Raw genomic sequence first — 20,485 nt, 5'->3', positions numbered from 1 at the left:
TACAGAAGGCCAAGGCACTTCTGGCACCATGAAGCATCACCTTGGTGAGGATATTCAGTGTTTCCTGCCCCTTAAACATTTTTGCTGCTGAAGTTGCAGCTTCAGACCAATAGAGACTGCATTCTCCGGCCCAAATTTTAAAACTCTACTGATTCTTGGTGCACAGTTTGATCTACCTTTAAAAGCCTGATTTTTCACATGGTAAGTGCCTGAAAATGAGGTATGAATGTTGATCACTTAAGCTAGACAATCAGAAATGAAAAAATTGAAGATTACTTGCTGATTTTAACAAAATGACCTTTTTCATTGATCTATTTGACAAAAGCTCTTTACAAATACATTTCTCTTGGCAGCAGAAAAGTGCTCAAAATATCACCCTATTCTATTCAGTAATAATCTTTTCTTCAGTTCGAATGACTCCCTTTTTAAAGTTTGTGTTCAATTAAATATCACAACAGTAGTACTCAGACCACAAAGTCTCATCAGAGAAAAAGGCTTTATAGTTAAATGCATTTGAAATCCCCATTTTCCAGATTTGAAGGACCTTTAATTTACAGCATTTTCACAGCAGTGGCACCCCTTCAATAATTATTTTTAAAGTCAAAAGAATGCTGTACATATTACATAATAATAACTAATACAGAACATTCAACCTCAGCGCAACTGTGTGGAGTGAGTTGTGCTGTGAGGAAATCACTAGCCTCGGTATATTTATAGCCAAGAAGCAGCACTGTACTGACTGCAAACAAATATAGTGGCTGATGAGCGATACGCCAACTGTTATTGCATGAAGTTAATTCAAATCCCGAGAAGCAAAAACTTTAATGGGAAAATTACAGAGAATTACTTTTCTCAAGGGGAAAAAAAAAAACAAACCAAAAAAAAGATGAAACAGTACTCTAATGTGTAACTCAGTAGAGATACTAACCATTACCACAAGATGAGCTTTTAAGTAGCGCTTTCTGTTAAAATCTATGGGGAATCCTCCAAAGATAATTACTTTGTCCAGTAGTCAGAGGATAAAGAATTCAGCTATTAACTTAAGTGGGGCCAGGCAATTATGTCTCACAGTTCAGATCCTAGCTAGTGCACATGGAACTATGCATTTGTGGACCTTAGCAACTGAAGCCCTTTACAGCTTTTATTTTCCTCAGGAACTTCTTAATAGTATAGGATTAGGTCATGTTGCAAAATAAGGGTTTAATCTTCAGACTGACTTTTAATAATGTTTTGCTAGCACTGTAAAAGAAAATGACTGGTACCTCTTTCTTTGGCCACTCTTCTCCTTTTGAAGAACTTTGTACGCTCTCTCCATGCATTTCAAATGCCTGGTTATCCATTTAGTAAAGCTGAAATAGATTAGTACACAGAAGACAAGAAAAACATTGAAACAAAAGGATGTTAGTTCTGATATATGCTCAGTTATGTTACAGAGCTCAGGGAAGTGACTCATCTTCTGCATAGTAACACTAATGGCATTTAGTGCAGTACCATTGTGCAGAAATGTGACGCAATGCAAAAAACTATTCTTCACTAAACTACAACAGAAAGGTCTGACAATTTCTACATTCAGATTTAACATTACTCATGTATCACATGACCCCTGAGACACAACATGACAATGAGATAGAGTCTGAACCATCGAATACTGCGGGAAAAAAAGCCAGAGGTCATCTAATTCCTTTACCTATCCTAAGGACCCAACATATTTAAATTACAGTTTTGGCTGGTTGTGTAATCTACTTCTACAACCACAAAAATAGTTGAGGTTCCAGAACTTCTTTGGCAACCCATTTCCCCGCTTACATGTTATTATTGTTAAAAAGGTTTTCACAAGCCTAAATCACTCTTGCTGCAACAGAACTGTTATATGTTACCCTCCTGCAATGGACCTAACGACACAGGAAATGTCCTACTAGCTGAGACCAGCAGTACATCCAGCCCAGTGTTTTTTCTCTGGCAGGACTTTAGGAAATGATAAGGGAGAGCATAACCTGGCTACTGTTTCCAGGTTACACCTTTCATACTTTACAGGCATGCGTAACTGTTGAATGAGAGATGCTTGAGGGAACAGCCTCTTCCCTTTAGATTTCATTCTGTGAAGAACTCCATGATTTTGTCTAAGTCTTTTATGAACCTGCTGATACTCCCTGACATCCTAAGTTTACTGCTTGCAGGTTAAAACAAAGAGCACTTCACAGTCCTAAACAGATCTCCTAGTAGCTCCTTTAAGGCCTCCTATCTTTCTGTATTGTGGGATTAGAGCAACATCAAACACGTTCCCCTCTCCAAGCTGAAGGTCCGAGCCCTTTTAGTCTCTCCCTATTAGGCAGCTGTTCTAGCTCCAGGATCATTTCAGTCACTCTCCTCTGGATCTTCTCTAACTCCACTACATTATGAAAATAAAGAATAGCAATAGACTTCATTGTCTCCAAGTACTGTTTTCCACCCATCTTCACAATTCCCTAAAAATAACTTAATATAGACTATGATTCCTTGTTCTGAAGCACACAAGTGTTAAATGTTGCTACCCAGTCATAAAAAGGAAACTAGGTTTGTGTAATACACAGTGTTTGTAACGACTTCTCTCTTCCCCCCCCCCGCCCCTCCCATTTCCTTGAGATATTCCATGTCTGATTATGTACTTCTGAACTTCCAGGAAACTGAGGTTAAGCTTATTGCCCTATAATTCTTTGGTATCATTTGGTGACTTTTTGTTAAAGGTTACTTTGCTAGTCCCATTTCTAGACCATTATGGGACTGCACTGAGGTCTAAACATTACCGATAGCTTCAGCCATTTCTCTAAGAGCTTAGTGTTAATGCTGGTAGGTGTAGTCCACTGAACACCAGTAGCTTGCGTAAGAGCTATCAATCACGTTTTCCCTGTGGTAACCTGAGCTTCATCCACCCCCCATTGCTATTGATGTTTTAAGTAAACATTATACCTTCACTGACATCATTTATTACTCTCTGCAGGGAGGTCATGGACCAAAATTTTCCTTGGTCCTCCCTTATATCAGTAAAGGACTTGTTGGTTACATAAGCAATAAGGAACTTTGGGGTTATTTTATTATTTTTGACAGTTCTTCCTCCTTGTCTCTCATTTTTGTGCTTTGGACTTTCCAAAATGCACAAAAGTCCAAGCTGACTCATCTTCAGGGACAATTCTAGCTATTTCCGCTCTGCTTCCTTCTTGAAGACCATTGAGGTCTACAAGACATATTACATTTATTTTAACTGTTCCATACTAGGATATCCTGCAACTATATCTTAAATATATGTATTTTTAGGAACTGCTAAACTTCCAAGCACCTTTTTCCTAGACTTTTTTCAGAGGATTTTGCAAACAGATCTTTGAATTTCTTGTAGTTACTTTTTTCAGAGGATTTTGCAAACAGATCTTTGAATTTCTTGTAGTTACTTTTTTCAGAGAATTTTGCAAACAGATCTTTGAATTTCTTGTAGTTGCTTTTTTCTATTTTTCCTCTTTTCCATTCTAAAAAACTTGAAAACCTTGTAAGAAAATTCTTGTATTAGCCTTCACCTTCTGTATCAAAACGTGACATCATCCTAGTCTAAAAATACCCTGGATACTCCATATTCAATTTATTTTAACCAACAAATATTTGGTTAAGTAGTAACTCCTCAAGGCAAAATATTCTGTCAGTTGTTTACAAAAACGTTCTTTCCATCTTATCCTTCGTGGTTGGTGGTCTTAATGGTAGGTCCTCAACATAATAGCAGTCAGGCTTTTTTCTCCTTTAATTATTGTAAAGATACTTTTAACAGATTATCTCCCTCTATATCCTTCTAGACTTTAATACAAAAGTAAACATTCATAGAGAAAGATGTCTTCACTCCCCTTTTCTTCAGGAGCCACCTCCAGGTTTTTTCTGTATTAATTCATTAACAAATGAAATATCCCACCAAGTAAACATTTATGTTGCCTAAATCACAACTTTGTATAGAACCTTGTACATTCTTCCATTTAGTTTCCATATAGCCTGCACTAGTATAGACATCTTAAATGTTAAGCAAACATATTCACTATCCTGTTTTCCGTATTGATTCAATCCTTTTTATAAAAACCCTATATCCACAGTTACTATGCCTCTGGTCACCTTTCCACTGGTAACACTTACATTCTTTTGTCATCAGTCCCCATTAATTCTGGTTTAAAGCCTTTCTTCCTAAGTTGGCAAGTCTAAACTTAAAGCAGCACTTATTTTTCCTTATGAGATAGAGCTCATCTCTCCTCAGTAGTCATTTCTTTTCTGTTCTGAAAGAGCTGTGAAAGCTCAGTCATTCAAACTGTCAACAGCAGGATCAGGTCAATTAAAATTAAAGAAAAGTTCTTCTCATTTCCCTTTGAACAGCAATTCTCTCTGCACGGTGAGAGACCTACCAACTCTAAAGTTGACCAAATATTTTGAGTAAGGACACAAAAATTAAAAACCATGGTAGATCACAGAATCCATGATCAACAAGAAAGAATATATACATTATGATTTTCAAGGGTTTCACAATTCCAGATATATATATATGTATGTAAGAATCCATAAGCACCTCTTGGAAAACAAATACAAGTGATCTGGCAGCGTCAAAGATATGTAAGAAAAGAATTAATACATTGATAATGAGTGACTATGGGATTTGCAGTTTTTCACATCCTCCTTTTCAGACTAAAACAGGTATAAACTCTAGCCAAATTAACCCTCTACTGGCAGCACTGTTAGGCTTCATGATATCTGGAGCCTGTAATTAAGTTTTCCTATATCAGCACATTTTTGTATCAGTGCAAATACAGTGATGCAGAGAGATTCGCTAACACAAATGAACTGTTACAGAGGAAAAGATAACTGCAGCATACAGTTATTCCATTTCAAGACCAGTATCACAATGGACTCTCTCATTAAGCCTTTAAAGGGCAAAAATCCCCAAGACAAAAATCCCATCTATTTTCCTCCCACCATGCCACGTCTGTAGTCTTACCACAGATAGGACCTTCACAAGATTTAAGAGCACAATACTTGTCTTCATCAAAGCCTCTACTTCCTTCAGCTCCGTTTTACTGATATATATATACAGTGTAATTCAGGAAGTGCCCTCCTCATAAAAGATTTCCTGTATATGCAAATACATAGGATCACAAATACTTGTGTACATCCTTAGCAAACAGTTCTTGTCACTTGCTGAGAAACAGTGACTTTCCTTCTATCTAGTCCTGCTATTTTATTATAGTATTTCCTCCAAATCCTGGTCTCTGTCTTTCTGCCTGCCCTTTTGTTTTTCCCACTGTCACATGGAAGACTGTAGTTCAATAAAATTCTTTTCCCCTGATCTAGCCTCAAGGACAAGAACATAATTGACGTCTTGGATATGGCAATTATTTTTGTTTAGTACTTGATTTATGTATTACGTTATTTTTCCTAAGTGGCAACTTCTTTATGCTAACTCATAAAAAAACCTAAATTCCAGCTATAATTGCAAGAACTGACCAGTGCATACAACCAAAAAGTTACTTTTTTCTCTTGACATATAAGGCATCAAATCCCTCTTTAAAATACTCTTTAATAGCCATAAAATCTTGGTAGCATTTAAAAAAAATTATTTTTATGTGAAATCAGTTGTCTCCACTTACTGGCTAACGGTATTTTATTGGTTTTGGGTTTATTTTATTTTATTCTCATTTGAATGTCTATTGTCTACAGCTAGAAAGTGTCACTTATTTGGTGCTTAGTTTCATATGCTTACGGTGCTTTTATCCTGTGCAGTACAGTACCTCATACATTAGACCTTATCCATGATCAAAGCCTTTCATACCTGGCCAATATGAAGTTAGTAAATACGAATATTCAATAATGTCAACAATACTTTTAGTTGTTACCTAGGTCTGCGTGCCATAAAACCAAAAAAGGTTGTGCTGAAATTCTCCAAAGTACATTAAACTGATAAAGGAGAAATATCTGGAGTCTAATAAAAAAAAAACTCTGAAGAATGAGGAAACTCACAAATATGGATAGGTATGAGGATTCTCCAAGGGGCAATTAATGAAAAAGACTTTCTTACATAGCAAAAAATCTCTACCCTAACATCAAGAGAAGTTCTAAGGGAGCAGGGAGTGCTTTACATTTGTCCTATGCAGCCCTGCAAGCAGGATACAAGGGGAGTGTGGTATAACCTCCAAGTACTCTCAGGGCATCAAGTCTTGCTTTAAGTCCACCTTGCTTGTGCTACCAGCACCCCAAGGAGTATCTGTCCACCTGGATGAATAAATCTACCTTCCTACTGTGAGCTGTGTAGGTACAAGCCCCTTCAGAAAGAGAAGAGCTGTGATAGCTTAGGCAGTGCCACACTAGTTGTGCTGAGAGACGGAGATGTACTAGCTCAAACAACGCAGCATACGCACACTATGCGTAACTACCTACACACAGCATCCAGAGCAGTGCAAAAATGGAGCAAATTCACTGTGATCCACACTCAGACATGTGTGATATCAGGAAAAATCCTCATGTTTCCTTGCACATCTGAATTCCTTTGATAAAATGACCTCTGGCAAACAGATACTGTCTTAATACAGACAACAATTATACCCACAGTATCAGTTGGTTTGTACATACATGTCTCAGGAACGCAATGCTTTATACAAGCTTCTACAAGAAAGTTTTCTAGAGGAGTCATTTCATTTTCTGTACTCTGATTTCAGATCTAGCTCTCAGGATTTGAGAAAGACCAATAAAATCTGTCTAAAATACATTATTACGTATTACTTATGATCTACCTATGCTGTCATGATGCCATGACAGTCATAAAATGAAGTCATTTATTATTATCATCTCTCTACTTACCAGTTCTTAACAGGAAGATAGGAGAAATGCATAGCTAATTTTCCTTCTACTTTTTCTTCTGGTCTCTATTTCATTTCTCAGAATCAGTACATGCTCAGGTACCTGCTTTCTCATGCATACCTATAAATATCCAGATTAAAAGGAAACAGTTCACTAGAAAGGCATGTTGCCATATTTTGTTTACTGACAGCATAAAATGCTGGGCTACATTACGTAAGCCTCGGAACAGGTACCAAAGGCTTCTTTCAAAATGTTCTGTCAATATATTTCAATTCGCAACTTGAATTACTACTTACAGCTTTTCTCTTTGTCTCTCAATTTGCTGTTGTCAAATGGGATAAGTCCTACTCCTCTCTCCCCTGCACAAGTTCCAGTCCTTATCAGTGGCTTTCACAGACTAATTCTATTCAATTATGCTAAGAAAAAAAAATTCTATTACTTCTCTGCCTATTTAGGCCCACCGAAGGATTTTATATGCTCTAAAGCTAAGATCAAAGACAAGGAAAATGGAACGGAGCTTAGGACTTCCCAGTAAGAGTGACAACCAGATGTTGGATCAGTCCAGCTGAAATACATTCTGTGCTCCTAAACAACATGCCTCTTAACAAGTGCCTTCTCTCCCCAAAGAACCAGGCTTTACTAGGATGTGAAAGGCGGACAATTAAAAAAGACTTCAGACACTTTTTGATACAATATATTTGGTAAGTTTGTGGTTGGGGAACAAGGAACATAAAATTACATCAACTCAAGTCCTGTTAGAAAGAACACCACTGAAAATATTATTTAATTACATTATTGCTAAACATTACTACTTAACTTTACACATGATATTGAGCTCCCCCTGCTTCTAACAGGCCATGTAATGAAGTGATGACTAGAATCAGCCACATAGTTTAGGTTTTTTGTAAATTTGTATAAATACACAGACATTCTTGCAGGAAAATGTTCACCTTATTTTAATTAAGTATTCCTTAAAAAGTGGTATCCCTTGTCACATATTGTTAGATCCTACTGAAAGCACTAACACTCAGTTAGGCTTTGAAGTAATTAATGAAATGAACAAATATGTACAGAAATACTGAATACAACATTTTTGAGAAGATGCACTGGTGGTTCAGCTTGCAAAAAAATTGACCAGTGGTCAGGCTGACAAATTATTTAAATTACACAATATTAAACTATTCTTAGATATCAGCTTCACAGATTATTTTTTTTTTCTTGTTTATCTTCACGATCATCGGTCTGCTCTTGTTGGTTACCATTATCTTCCACAAGACTTTTAACACGTGACAAATGGTGTAAAGCCCTAGATTAGGAAAAATTAAGACTTTAACAACAGTGTATATAATACTATTTACATTTAACACAAAATGATGTTGATTCCTTACAAACAGCTTAACAGTTTGAATGGTATTATATACAGTTTACATCTCTATGTCTAACTGTTCTACTTACTCTGTTTTAGAGATTACAGAATACACTAAGATGTTTTTTAAAAAAGACAAAACTTTTTGGAACTGAAATTTTAAATACATCTCAAATACAGGTGCTCACACAAACACTGTTTCTATTAAATTATTATGGAATGGGTATTTAACACAGGATGTTAAACACTGCAAAACATTGTCATAAAATAGCATACCAATACTGAAAGTTACTGTATTTTTTTAAATTAAAAATTCTTTTCATTTTACATTACAGTATAAAACTGTATTGCACCACTGAGTTTTGTTGAAACAAATGTTCTACATAAAATCCTGCTTTCCATTCTGCCTTTTCTCAAACTTATTATTTCTTTAGTCACTTGTAACCATTCAGTAAGACTGTTGATTTCATTAATGAAATGTTTTCTAGCAATTATTTTCTCCACTGTAGTGAAAAAAAGTAAGCAGCTATTTTGTCCCATATTACAAACTTTTCCAAGTCTGATTATTTTAAAGTCCATCTATGTGTAGCAATAATTAATCTATTGGTATACATGAAATACAAATGTTTATTTACAGAGTACATCTCAGCAACCATTCACTAGGTATTTCTCTGCTCCTTAAACTGCCATATTTTTAATTATTCACTACTTGCTTATTCTTAACAAAGCTTTCAGATCACATGGCAACTCAGCCAGTTTATCATTCCTTTTCTGCAATTTCTGAAAACTGTGAAAAGTCAGAAAATCAATGGTCACTTACTTCTGAATAGCATTAGTAAGAGGGATTATCTCACTGTCACACAGTTTTAATTCAGCCTCAGCTTTTTCAGAAAGCTTAAAAAAAACCAAAAAAAAATTGTTAACTGAGGGAAGGAAGAGTAGCTGAATATGACAGAAAACATGGAATTTTTATAGCACATGACATGGGAAAGTATTGCCAACAACTTTATAGCATTATAAAGTAATTCACGTTGGGAGGGATCTCAGGAAGTAGGCTCCTGCTCAAAGCAGAGGCAGCTATGAGGTTACAGCAGGTTTCTCAGGACTTTATCCCATCAAATCTTGCAACCCTCCAAGGACAGAGACTGCATGACCTCCTTGAACAACTTGTTCCAGTGCTTGGCTGTCCTTAGGGTAAAAGAGTTACTCCCAATGTCCAGTGTGAACCTCCTGTTTCAATTTATGCCTGTGTCCTGGTTTCGGCTGGGATAAAGTTAGTTTTCTTCCTAGTAGCTGGTACGGTGCTATGTTTTGGGTTCAGTATGAGAAGAATGTTGATAACACTGATGTTTTCAGTTGTTGCGAAATAGTGTTTATACTAAGTCAAGGATTTTTCAGCTTCTCATGCCCAGCCAGCAAGAAGGCTGGAGGGGCACAACAAGTTGGGAGGGGACACAGCCAGGGCACCTGACCCAAACTGGCCACAGGGGTATTCCATACCCTATGGCATCATGCCCAGCATAGAAACTGGGGGGAGTGGGGCTGTGGGGGATCACTGCTCGGGAACTAACTGGGCATCGGTCGGCGAGTGGTGAGCAATTGCATTGTGCATCACTTGTATATTCCAATTCTTTTATTATTATTATTATTGTAATTTTATTATTGTTACTATTATCATTATTAGTTTCTTCCTTTCTATTCTATTAAAATGTTATTTCAACCCACAAGTTTTACTTTTTTTTTTTCTGATTCTCTCCCTCATCCCACTGGGTGGGTGGAGTAAGTGAGTGGCTACGTGGTGCTTAGCTGCTGGCTGGGGTTAAACCACGACAGCCGGCTTCTCATCCTGCCACCATGCACCACTATGAAGACCCTGGCTCCATCTTCTTGAAACCCTCCTCACAGGTGCAGGAAGACTTCTGTTAGGTCCCCCAAAACTTCCTCTTCTCCAGCCTGAACAAGCCCAGTTCTCCCAGCTCCCCCCCATAAACAAGTGCTGTAGCCCCCAACCACCTAGGGGCCCCTCCACCAGCTTATTGATGTCTCTCCTGAAGTGAGGGGCCTAAACCTGGATGCAGTATTATAGATGTGGTCTAATAAGTGCTTGGGGATACAGAGGGACAATCATTTCTCTTGATCCATTGACTGTGCTCCTGTCCATATAGCCCAGGCCCTACTGCCCCTCCTTTGCTGCCAGGGCACACAGATGGCTCATGTTCAGCTTGTATCTACCAAGACCTCTTGGGTATTTGCAGCAGAGCAGCTCCCTAGCCAGGCAGTATTGCTGCAAATGTTTCTTCCTTACCAGGTGCAAGGCCTTGCATCTGCCCCTACTGAATTTCATGAGGTTCCTGTCAGCCCATTCCCCCAGCCTGCCTGATCCAGAAATACATGAAGCATTTCATTCACTACTGAGTATAGGACATAAAGTTTGAGAACTGTATGCAAGCAATATTATGAAAAAGGTAAAGAGAGATAATAAAGTCTATGAAATCATTTTGAAACAAGCGTCACAAAATACCAACTCTGATGCCAAAGGAGGTAAGGATAGAGCATTTGAGAATGGCTTTTTAAAAATTTGGTACATGCCCCGAAAGCCTAGAATTAACGGGATTATTATCAGAAGACAACTTTTTCCAGAACACAGCTACTGCTAGAGCAGCAGTGAGCCCAGTCTGCTCTCTTTGGGCAGGATTGCCTGAAATGTCGCCATCTCCTGGCTTACAAGTACGGCTTTCTGCAGCACCTCTGAGGCCACTGTCGGGTTATTGACCTGCCACCCAGTACCCCTGCAAACAGGGAAAACTGCAGCGTAACTTAGCACAGAGCCTCCAATTTGCACCAGCAGCAACAAGACACAGAGGACTGAGGGCACAGCAGCCTTGGGCATATGCTCCTGATGCAAAGTGGATTGAATCTGCTGGCAGTGCTCTTTCGAAGATGGCAGGAAACCAAGTCTATTAAAGGACTAAATTTTTCTCAGAAGCATACACAGCCCATCGATTTTGACAAGATACAACATAAGGAAACTGACTACTCACTTTTTCAAACTCTTCCTTTTGCTCAGCAGTTTTATTCTGGTTTAAACTTGCCTGAATTTCTTGAAGTTTAAACAACATTAGCTTCAAAGCTTCAAGGGGCCTTTGGTGATGACCTCCAGAAAAAGTATTTTCCTAAACCAAAACCCAAAGAATTTGTTGATCTTGCAGTGTACTGCAGTGCACATAAAACAAAACAAAATAAAACAACCAACTTCTCAAAAGTTTCCCTGAAACAGTTTCTCTCTACCTGTTCTTTAAAGATCTATTTTATAAATTGTACACCTATGATGCTACAATGATTAATCTTATTTTATGCCACTATATGGTCAGTGAAGTCACTGTAAATACATACACTGTTAGGAAGACGTGAAGTAACACAGAAAGGCCTCAGCCCTGGCTTGTGTAAGATAATTCAAGAATACTAAGATTGTCAGTCCTTGTAATGCTATGACAGCAGTGCTGGAACATGTTTCAATATTTCAGAACCAACAGAGCAAGTAAGCTTCCTTAATGATAAACACAGATTTATTCATATAATTAGCATCTGTATGATACCTGCTCATACTATAATCAAAAAAGCATCTTAACTCAAGGTGACAAAAATCTGTGGTTAACCTAGAAATACTTATGTCTAGAAATGTCTGATGATCTAGCAGAACCAAGAGAAAGGGAAGCATGAAGGATGAGATACAGTGAAGCACCATTCATCAGACAGAATAATTTAAATTACTCATGCACATTGTTAGGTTCTGTGTCAATTAACTCCTTAGGGAAACAGAAGTATGTGCCACAGTGGAAAAACTTAAAGGGTCATGCTCTGTTTACTACAAGATGGAAAAGGGAATCTTAGTGCAGTTAAGATTCAAGGACAATAAGGCAGAAACTAAAGGAAACATACCAGTACGTAAACTAGTAGTATGCTGTTCAACTAGAACACTGGGCTCAGTGCTCATCTCCCTAGTTGAGAAAAGGCTAAAGGGTTCATGTAATCAAAGTGACAGACTGAACAATATTAAGACTGCCAAGAAGGTGACTAATATGTAAGAATGGGAATAAAATAATGAATAATCAAAAGAGTAAATTCATTCCCTGATCCAATTCCAGTGCAACAGCATGAATAATAAGAAATATATTACTTAGCTTACCTCTTGAATTTGACTCATACTCAACAGTACATCAGCCAGGCTGGGAAATTAGTAGTATTTAATACATCAGTAACAAAAAAGTCTTCCTTCACTTGAGGCAGGAAAATCATTATTTAAACGAAACATGGAGTGTAAAAGTCAAACTATTCCTAAGCAAAGCATTTCATAGTTAGATGCTTTCTTAATCATAATTGTGACCAAGGGTTAGATTATAGGATTTAATAACTGTATGAATTCATCGTGCTCAAATATGACTGAAGTACTACAGTTAGGCTTTCTACTTTATATATTATAGCAGAAGAAAAAATTTACAGGGATTGCCCCTTCTAATATTTACCAGTCTTACACATTTTGGGCACTCTCAGAAATAAATACGCAATTTTACTGACCTTATTTTTGTCATTTAAACAGTCTTCCAAGAATTTATGTATGATATCTGCTTTGGGGAATGGTAGAGCATTCTCCATGTCCTCACAGCACACAGGCATTGGTGGTTTGCTAAACCAACATTAAACATGCAACGGAGAATAACAACAGGTTTATAAACTAAAAGAATGATTTTAGGATATAGTCATTGTGATGAAACCAGATATGTTGCATCACTGCAACACCAAAGGGACACTGAGTAGTCCTGTCAGCACTTTGGTGTATGTGAGAGAAACACATAACTATTTTTTCCAGTTTTGCCAGTATAATTAAAACCTGGGTAGCCATAAAAATCAACTAAACAAAAAAGGCAAGGTAAGGACTTGTTAGCTATAATTTATTACACGTGTGTTTTTCTTACACCTGGTACTCCCCCATTAACATTCAATATCTAAAGAAAAATAGTTGCCTTCTGCTTACTGACCTCTAATTCTTCTACAGTCTCTAAGGTATTGTAATTCAAAGCTAGTAGTCTCATAGAAACAGGTATTAATGAAGCCTGATTTCCAGTGATGCTCTCCTTTGTGGGTATTCTGGTGGCTAGCAGAAGGTTAGATTATTAGCCTCTCTCTCAACAGGAGCATGAAAAATACCACTTCTATTATCACATGCAGGAATGCTGCAGTTTGAGACTTTTACTCACCTGTGAAATAGTGTTACAATTAACCAACAGTTCAGAATCTTCTAGGGTAAAGAGAAACACCCAGAACCACATACACCCAGCTTCTTAAAAACTGTAGCAAACTGTAGGAAATTCTAGGATTGATTTTTAGCATTCTTTGATTCTGTGCAATAACCTTTCAGTTCCTAAACAACTGAAATTTCACACCCAAGACTGCTCCAAAATTTCCCAAGGCCACACCACTATGGGACTTACCACTATTGGGGGGGAACAGTGGGACTTCCCACTATTAACTTGTTTTTCATAAACTATTAGTCATAAACTAGTAAATCTGTCAATTTAAGTTCAATTAAATAATTTTTCTCTTGAAATAAATATTTCTTATATATCACTGATGTACAAAGATATATCAAAAGGCAACAATAAGTAATAATGATAGCAGTCTTTGCAAGTCAATGAAGAGAAAGCAGTGCACCAATATCGTGACCTTGAAATATCAAACATTCAGCACTAGCAAGAAATCTAATAGTAAATCCTTTTTCATGTACATGCCACAGCACTATTACTTATAACCTATATAGAAAAGCAATTAAATGCATTATGCATTTTCAAGAACAAATTATTCCAAAATATACCTTTACTTACAAAGCACCTGGAGCATTTTCCCATGATCTTTCTGCTTCTAGTATATCTGTTGTAGAAGGACTGCCATCATTTTCCAGATTATTTGACAAATTTTCAGTTGAATTCCCCAGACCTCTGTCGGCCTTCGAGGTAAGTGGCTCAAGCTGGTCTTCTAAAAAACAAGGACACAATGTGTCCAACCCTCTCCAAGGGAATTATTTCCACATTACTTTTAACTTTATGTAATACTCAAAGAAAATTACTACAGATGAATTATCACTGGAAATATTTTACGGAGAGTATAGCCCCAGTACAACTCCTTTGGTTATCTTGGTATGGCATGTAAATCATCAGTACCAAATGGGATCTGCAAGGTTCTAGCCAGGAGAGTATTTAAAGTAGCCAAGCATTTCTTTTCTTATGTAAAACAAGTGTCATATGCAGCATTCAAGATTATTTAATGTTTTTAATGTGCTTTCATGCTATAGAAAAATATAATTAATATTATTTCACAATATGATGTTAAATATTACTTATTAATACTATAAGTTCATAGGTTAGTTTTCTTATTATTTTGTACACTTTTTTCTAATAGCTGCTTTTACAGACACTTGGGAGAGTGTCCTGGTTTCAGCTGTAATAGAGTTAACTGCCTTCCTAGTAGCTGGTACGGTGCTGTGTTTTGAGTTCAGTATAAGAATGTTGATAACACTGATGTTTTCAGTTGTCGCTAAGTAGTGTTTAGACTAACATCAAGGATTTTTCAGCTTCTCATGCCCAGCCAGCGAGAAAGCTGGAGGGGCACAAGAAGTTGGCACAGGACACAGCCAGGGCACCTGACCCAAACTGGCCAACAGGGTATTCCATACCATGGGACATCCCATCCAGTATAGGAACTGGGAAGTGGGGGCAGGGAATCGCCGCTCGGGGACTAGCTGGGTGCCGGTCGGCGGGTGGTGAGCAATTGCACTGCGCATCATTTGTACATTCCAATCCTTTCATTATTGCTGTTGTCATTTTATTAGTGTTATCATTATCATTATTAGTTTCTTCTTTTCTGTTCTATTAAACTGTTCTTATCTCAACCCGTGGGTTTTGCTTCTTTTTCCCGATTTTCTCCCCCATCCCACTGGGTGGGGGGGAGTAAGTGAGCGGCTGCATGGTGCTTAGTTGCTAGCTGGGGTTAAACCACAACAGTGAGAAATCATGCAACATACACATGCAAATCACATATACAATCACATACAGGACTCACATTTAAAAATAGGTTGAGGCAAGCACTCAAAGTGTGTCTGTAACTGTCTTTTTTTTTTTTTTAATACCTAGCCTGTTCATGATTGGTAAAATTTTCTATGTGAAAAAAAGATATAACCCTGTATTTAAAGTTCATCATGCACACACATTATAAAGGTATTTGCAGACACTTGTATATCTGGCATTTTGTTGCTTTGAATTAACAACATAAACAACATTTTAATGTAGTTTTTATATATAACCTCTTGGAAAAAGGTAGAGATCAGTATTTATGCTCTGCATAACAAAGAAAAAATATTTTTCTTTTTAAATGAATAAACTTAGACAGAAGCAAAGGTAATTAACACTTCAAAATGTTAATCTCTCATATCAAAGCAAATCTTGCTGATATTTCGTAATACAAAGATGGTGCTTCACCACAGGAGGACCTCCCTGCTTCTGAAGAGCAATGGCCTGCTGCAAAGATTAGCTACACGAGTCATTCCCAAGGAAAGTCTTTACATAAACTGAAGGCACTGGATAACCTAAATATAGGGGTTACAAATATGTCCTGCTGATTGTGTAAAGTAGAGAAAAAGACTACACAATAAACGGTATTTTTTTTTACCATTTTGACAGGTTCATTTACACTATGTTTTGGAATCTCTCTCCCCCAAGGTTATACTTCATGTAATTTAATTTAATGCTTGAAATTCTATTAAGATATTTATGGAACTACTGTCATTACCGTGCAGTGAGGTACTAAATACGCAATAAGTACTAATATAATACTAATGTAATAAGTACTTTGCTGTAAAAGGAATGCTTAAATATTGACTTATATATGAAAACTTACAGTATAAAAGCTGTTTAACTTGGTCAACTACTAGTAAGTGCTTTGAGTCATGTCAAAGATGCAAGTGAATAAATCTACTGTACAGTGCAGACTAACATAGCTAGAGAGTGTTGGTTTAAAAAAATGTACATGTCTTCATACACATATAATATATACCCTTAAAATTAAAAAGCAAATTATACAAAATATAGTTACCTCTGAACGGCTTTTTAGTGTGCCTTGAAAACAAGTTCTCAAAAGGGAAGCACGCATCTGGACTGTCATAGTTGCAACTTTCTTCTACTTTGTTATCACTTCCCAGACCCAGGCAACCCTTTTGTTCAAAAAAATCAGAACTGTGTTTATCTACAGAGTGCCTTTTTTTCAGGATCTCAAAAGCTTGTGAAGAGGAACCTTTGCCTTGTATATTAAAATTTTGACCATCGCTTTCTTTAGCTGAATCAGAAAAAATGTTGTAACTCTTAAGCCATACTGGGTAGTGCAAATTGGGAATACTACTTATCCCTGATACACTTAAGTCGGACTTCTGACTGGTAAGCCATCTTGGATAATTCTTAAAAGGAAAAGTGTCCTCTTCAAAAGACGAGGGTCTCAAACTTCCTTTAGAGGAGACAGAATTGTACCTATCAGGTGTATACACATTGCATTTCTTTTTGCTGAAGTCTTTGTGTGGATTCTGGTGAGCAACAGCTTTCCCATCCTCCTGGAGACTGAAACCACTTTCAGTATTGAGTGATGAGGTTTGGTAAGGGCAGAAAGATGTTTTAAGGGACCGTCTGTTCCACTCACTACTTTGATGCCTTGATTTAAAAGGAGTATGCTGGACAAAGGGTAGTGATCCATCTGCTGGAAGTGCTAACAGATCATCCGTTGCAAGACTAATCAAGTCTGGGTCACACTCACTCTGCATTCTAGAGGGTGAAGCAAGAGAACCCAATCCTACATGCTGTTTAAAATCATCCAGTGCTGAAAAACAAAGATATTTTACATGACATGCTAAACTTCAAGCATACCAAAAGGATACATTTGTAAGATCTAACATGAAGTAACAGTTTAAAGCTGAAATGTATTCTTTACCAGGGGCACTGAATTACAGTTCTTGCAAGAGTGGTTCAGTTTCTAATCAGAATCTTGATAAAAACCTTATCAGTCAAAAGTTACCCCTCCTTTCATAGTACACATTTACAGCTTTGAGTATTTTCTTTAATTTTTTAAGAGAAACAAGAAGTCAACATTCTACAGTCCATTTTTAGTTTCACATTCAGAACTGTGTATTTTGCAGATACACAGTAAAAAATAGCTAAAAGCAAAGCCAGATAATGTGCTTATAGACCTATTTCTACAGAAACTTACATGCTGTATAAGATTTGACTTGACAGTCTTTCAGGGAAGAATTATAGCATTAAATCCTTTACTGAAACTATGAAGCACTTTGATTCATGACAATAGGTTTTCCTCAGCTAGTACCTGGAAGTTATTTTTTCACTCTTTCACTGTAATATCAGTAAGTGAAATCCGTATATTACAGACTATTGTAACATACAAAACATACATGCAGACTAGCTAATATGTGAATGGAGCTAATGAGACTCCTGCAAAGAACAGCAATGGAAAAATTTCAGAGTAAAAATGTGAGGAGATGACATCTTTCATAGAACAGTTTCCCATTTTTAGTGATAATCAGAATGCTGGGATTTTTTTGGGGGAAATCAGTTAAACATAAGTAGAAGGTGGTTTGTATTAGAAAAATATAAACCAAAAGCTAAACACAGCTAAAAATAGCTGTCTTGGTAAGAGAAAGAAAGGAAAGGTGTGAAGCTAGAGGAAAGTTATAGGCTACGGTGAATTAAAAAAAGCCCTGAATAACACAATATGCTACTATAACTGTCCATGCCAATGCAACCCAGGAAAGCGTCCTTTTTCAGGTATGAAGTTCACCTGTACTTAGAACTTTTTTATTTTAGGTGTAATGAACAAAGCATTTGCAATATAAATTAGCTCAAGCACAGTTACCTGCTCTAGACCTTCTAATAAAAGTTCATATAATCAATTATTTATTTATTCAAGCTAACTAATAATTACAAAAGCCAATTCAAACCCATATATGTTACCCACTTGGGTTAGACTTCAGGTCCAAAAGTACATTCCATAAAAATCAATGGATAAGAGGCAAATTTTGTGTTAAGACAAAGCAGTGTTTGAGGGAACTCATTCAATTAATTAGATACTGATGTTACTTACTCTGGGAAGAAAACTGAGATTTTTTTCCAAGACTTGGGTTTAAGCAATGATTTACACTGTCTTTAGCATATATTCACATATAGAAAATACAATTTCTATTCCATACTCTGGAATTTATTATTGCATCTATGAGCATGGTCATGAATTCTCACCAATCCACCAAGCATTTATGAAAAAGCATTACAGAGAATGACAAATATTGCTAGCCGTGACCAAGCATCATTTACTATACCATAAAGACTTGCAAGCAGTTGTGCAGGGAATATTCCTTCAACAAAACACACCTGGTGTGAGACACGGAGTTGCAATACCATTGGCAATAAGAACAAAACAAAAGAACAGCAAACACCAAAACTTATTAGACAACAAATTTGCAGAGACATACCATGTTTTTCTTTAGCATGATGCTTTGAAAACTTAACTTGTTTGGGAGTGCTTTGAAATATGCAGATTTTTCCAGTGCGTATTTCTGAAGATGTGAGACTTAAATCAAAATCTTCAATATAAGCCTCCAAAGCCTCAGATGCAGAGCTGTAAAGCTTGTCCTTGTAGTGAATCAAGCTGTTTGAGCATGGATTATTGCTGTCAGTGCTATAGCTTGTTAAAAGAGAAGATACTGTTGAATCAGGAGAGCAGACACTGCTTTCTTTTATTGAGCTTGTCATGGTTTTTACCCAGCTTTCTGTTAGAATCTTCACTCATCTTTTTAATCAATCTAAATGGAAAAAGAAACAAAACTGCAAGTGATCATCTGCACTGAAATGTCTTCTCAAACTGTAACATATCTAGGATTTTTTACTTTTGTTCTGTAATTCTTATTGTTTTCCTAAAATTTACTACTTAGCTAGTCAGCTTTCTGCTTTTCAACAAGTTTGTCATACATATGTGCTGCCCCTAGAAAAGTCAAAGGCAGACAATAAAGAGACTGGAAAAAAGATAACAATAGGGAAAACTTCTTGTATGTTGAAACTTCAGTAGTGAAAAAAAATATAACGAGAGCAGGAAAATCCAGCTTCTCACTAGTTCTAGAAGAACCTCAGTACCCTGCTTTTGCAAGAACAGGATTTCACATAAGAACTGCTGACATTTGTCACCAAACATAGAATTCAGCAAAGACACACAGAAGTATCATAACTTTTGATTTCAGAACCAGCACAAAAGAGTGGTGTTCACGGACAAAACCAGAGGTTAAAGTAGCTTAGTATGAAAACCTAAACAACTCAATGTAACAAGAGTAGGAAGCCATTACCCTTGCAGATATTTTTATATAACTGGAATGGGTACACACAGCAGAAGAATTTTACAAGCCCCATGGGAGCACTTAGAATCATCCTATCTACCTATACAATTCAGTCAACCCAATCTCAGCTGCCTTTGTAACCCCCCCCCCCCAAGCTGTAAATTGAAGAGTTGGAAGCGCAGTCTGGTTCCAAATGCTGTAATCATGATGGTCAAGGCCACTGAAAGAAACCTAACAGTCCATTTCATTCCTATAGGTAAAATACCATTTGAAAAACCTGTTGTTAAGGAAACAGGTGGTGCACCAAGCAACAACGATTAATAGCTTGGTTATACCCAATATCGCATACGTACAAGGATCAGCATGCAATAGCAGCATAAGTATTTACATGAAAAAGGCACAGTGGGGGTCAGCTCTTCCAAGGCCAAAGCTGTTTTCCCCATAAAGCCGAGGAGCCGAGCTAGGCACCGGCACAGAGACCTCCCGGAGCCCCATCCTCACACAACACCCCCAGGAGAGACAGGGCAGGCCTGCACAGTAAGACCCGGCCGTGGCGAGCACCCCCGTCCCCCCTTCCCTCACAAGAAGCAGTCAGCGCGGGGAAAAGAAGCGCCCAAAGCAGCACAGCCCCTCCGCAACGCCACGAAGGTGCACCGCCCTAGCTCCGACCCGCTGTCCTGCCCGCCCATCCCTCCCCATCCCTGCCCGAGAGCCCCGGGCATCCCCACCCCACAGCAGCCGCTTCTCCGGGGTTTGCCGCGCAGCGGTTTTGAAGGGACCGCACCCCCTTTACAAAATGGCGGCGCGCAGGCGCGGCGGCGGCCGCGCGGCCCTGCGGGAGT

At 37.6% G+C, this 20,485-nt stretch overlaps 1 protein-coding gene across 5 annotated transcripts in view; it reads right to left on the bottom strand.

Moving 5' to 3' along the window:
• Positions 1-20,447, bottom strand: part of CZH18orf54 (chromosome Z C18orf54 homolog) — a 29,011-nt gene extending 8,564 nt beyond the window's left edge. Inside the window, exons 1-7 of one of the 5 annotated variants that reach the window (XM_041121036.1) lie at positions 20,372-20,447; positions 19,653-19,839; positions 18,789-19,118; positions 16,358-17,128; positions 14,095-14,245; positions 12,791-12,899; positions 11,257-11,388 (exon numbers count right to left, since the gene is read on the bottom strand). In XM_041121036.1, coding sequence (XP_040976970.1) covers positions 11,257-11,388; positions 12,791-12,899; positions 14,095-14,245; positions 16,358-17,128; positions 18,789-19,068 — 1,443 coding nt within the window. In that variant the 5' untranslated portion in view covers positions 19,069-19,118; positions 19,653-19,839; positions 20,372-20,447. The other 4 variants (XM_030005575.2, XM_041121037.1, XM_041121039.1 and 1 more) reach the window with 4 other exon arrangements.
• Between the last annotated feature and the right edge of the window lie 38 nt (positions 20,448-20,485).

Source organism: Aquila chrysaetos, chromosome Z (assembly GCF_900496995.4).
Source record: "Aquila chrysaetos chrysaetos chromosome Z, bAquChr1.4, whole genome shotgun sequence".
NCBI lineage: Eukaryota > Metazoa > Chordata > Aves > Accipitriformes > Accipitridae > Aquila > Aquila chrysaetos.
This window is presented reverse-complemented; position numbering and strand designations above follow the sequence as displayed.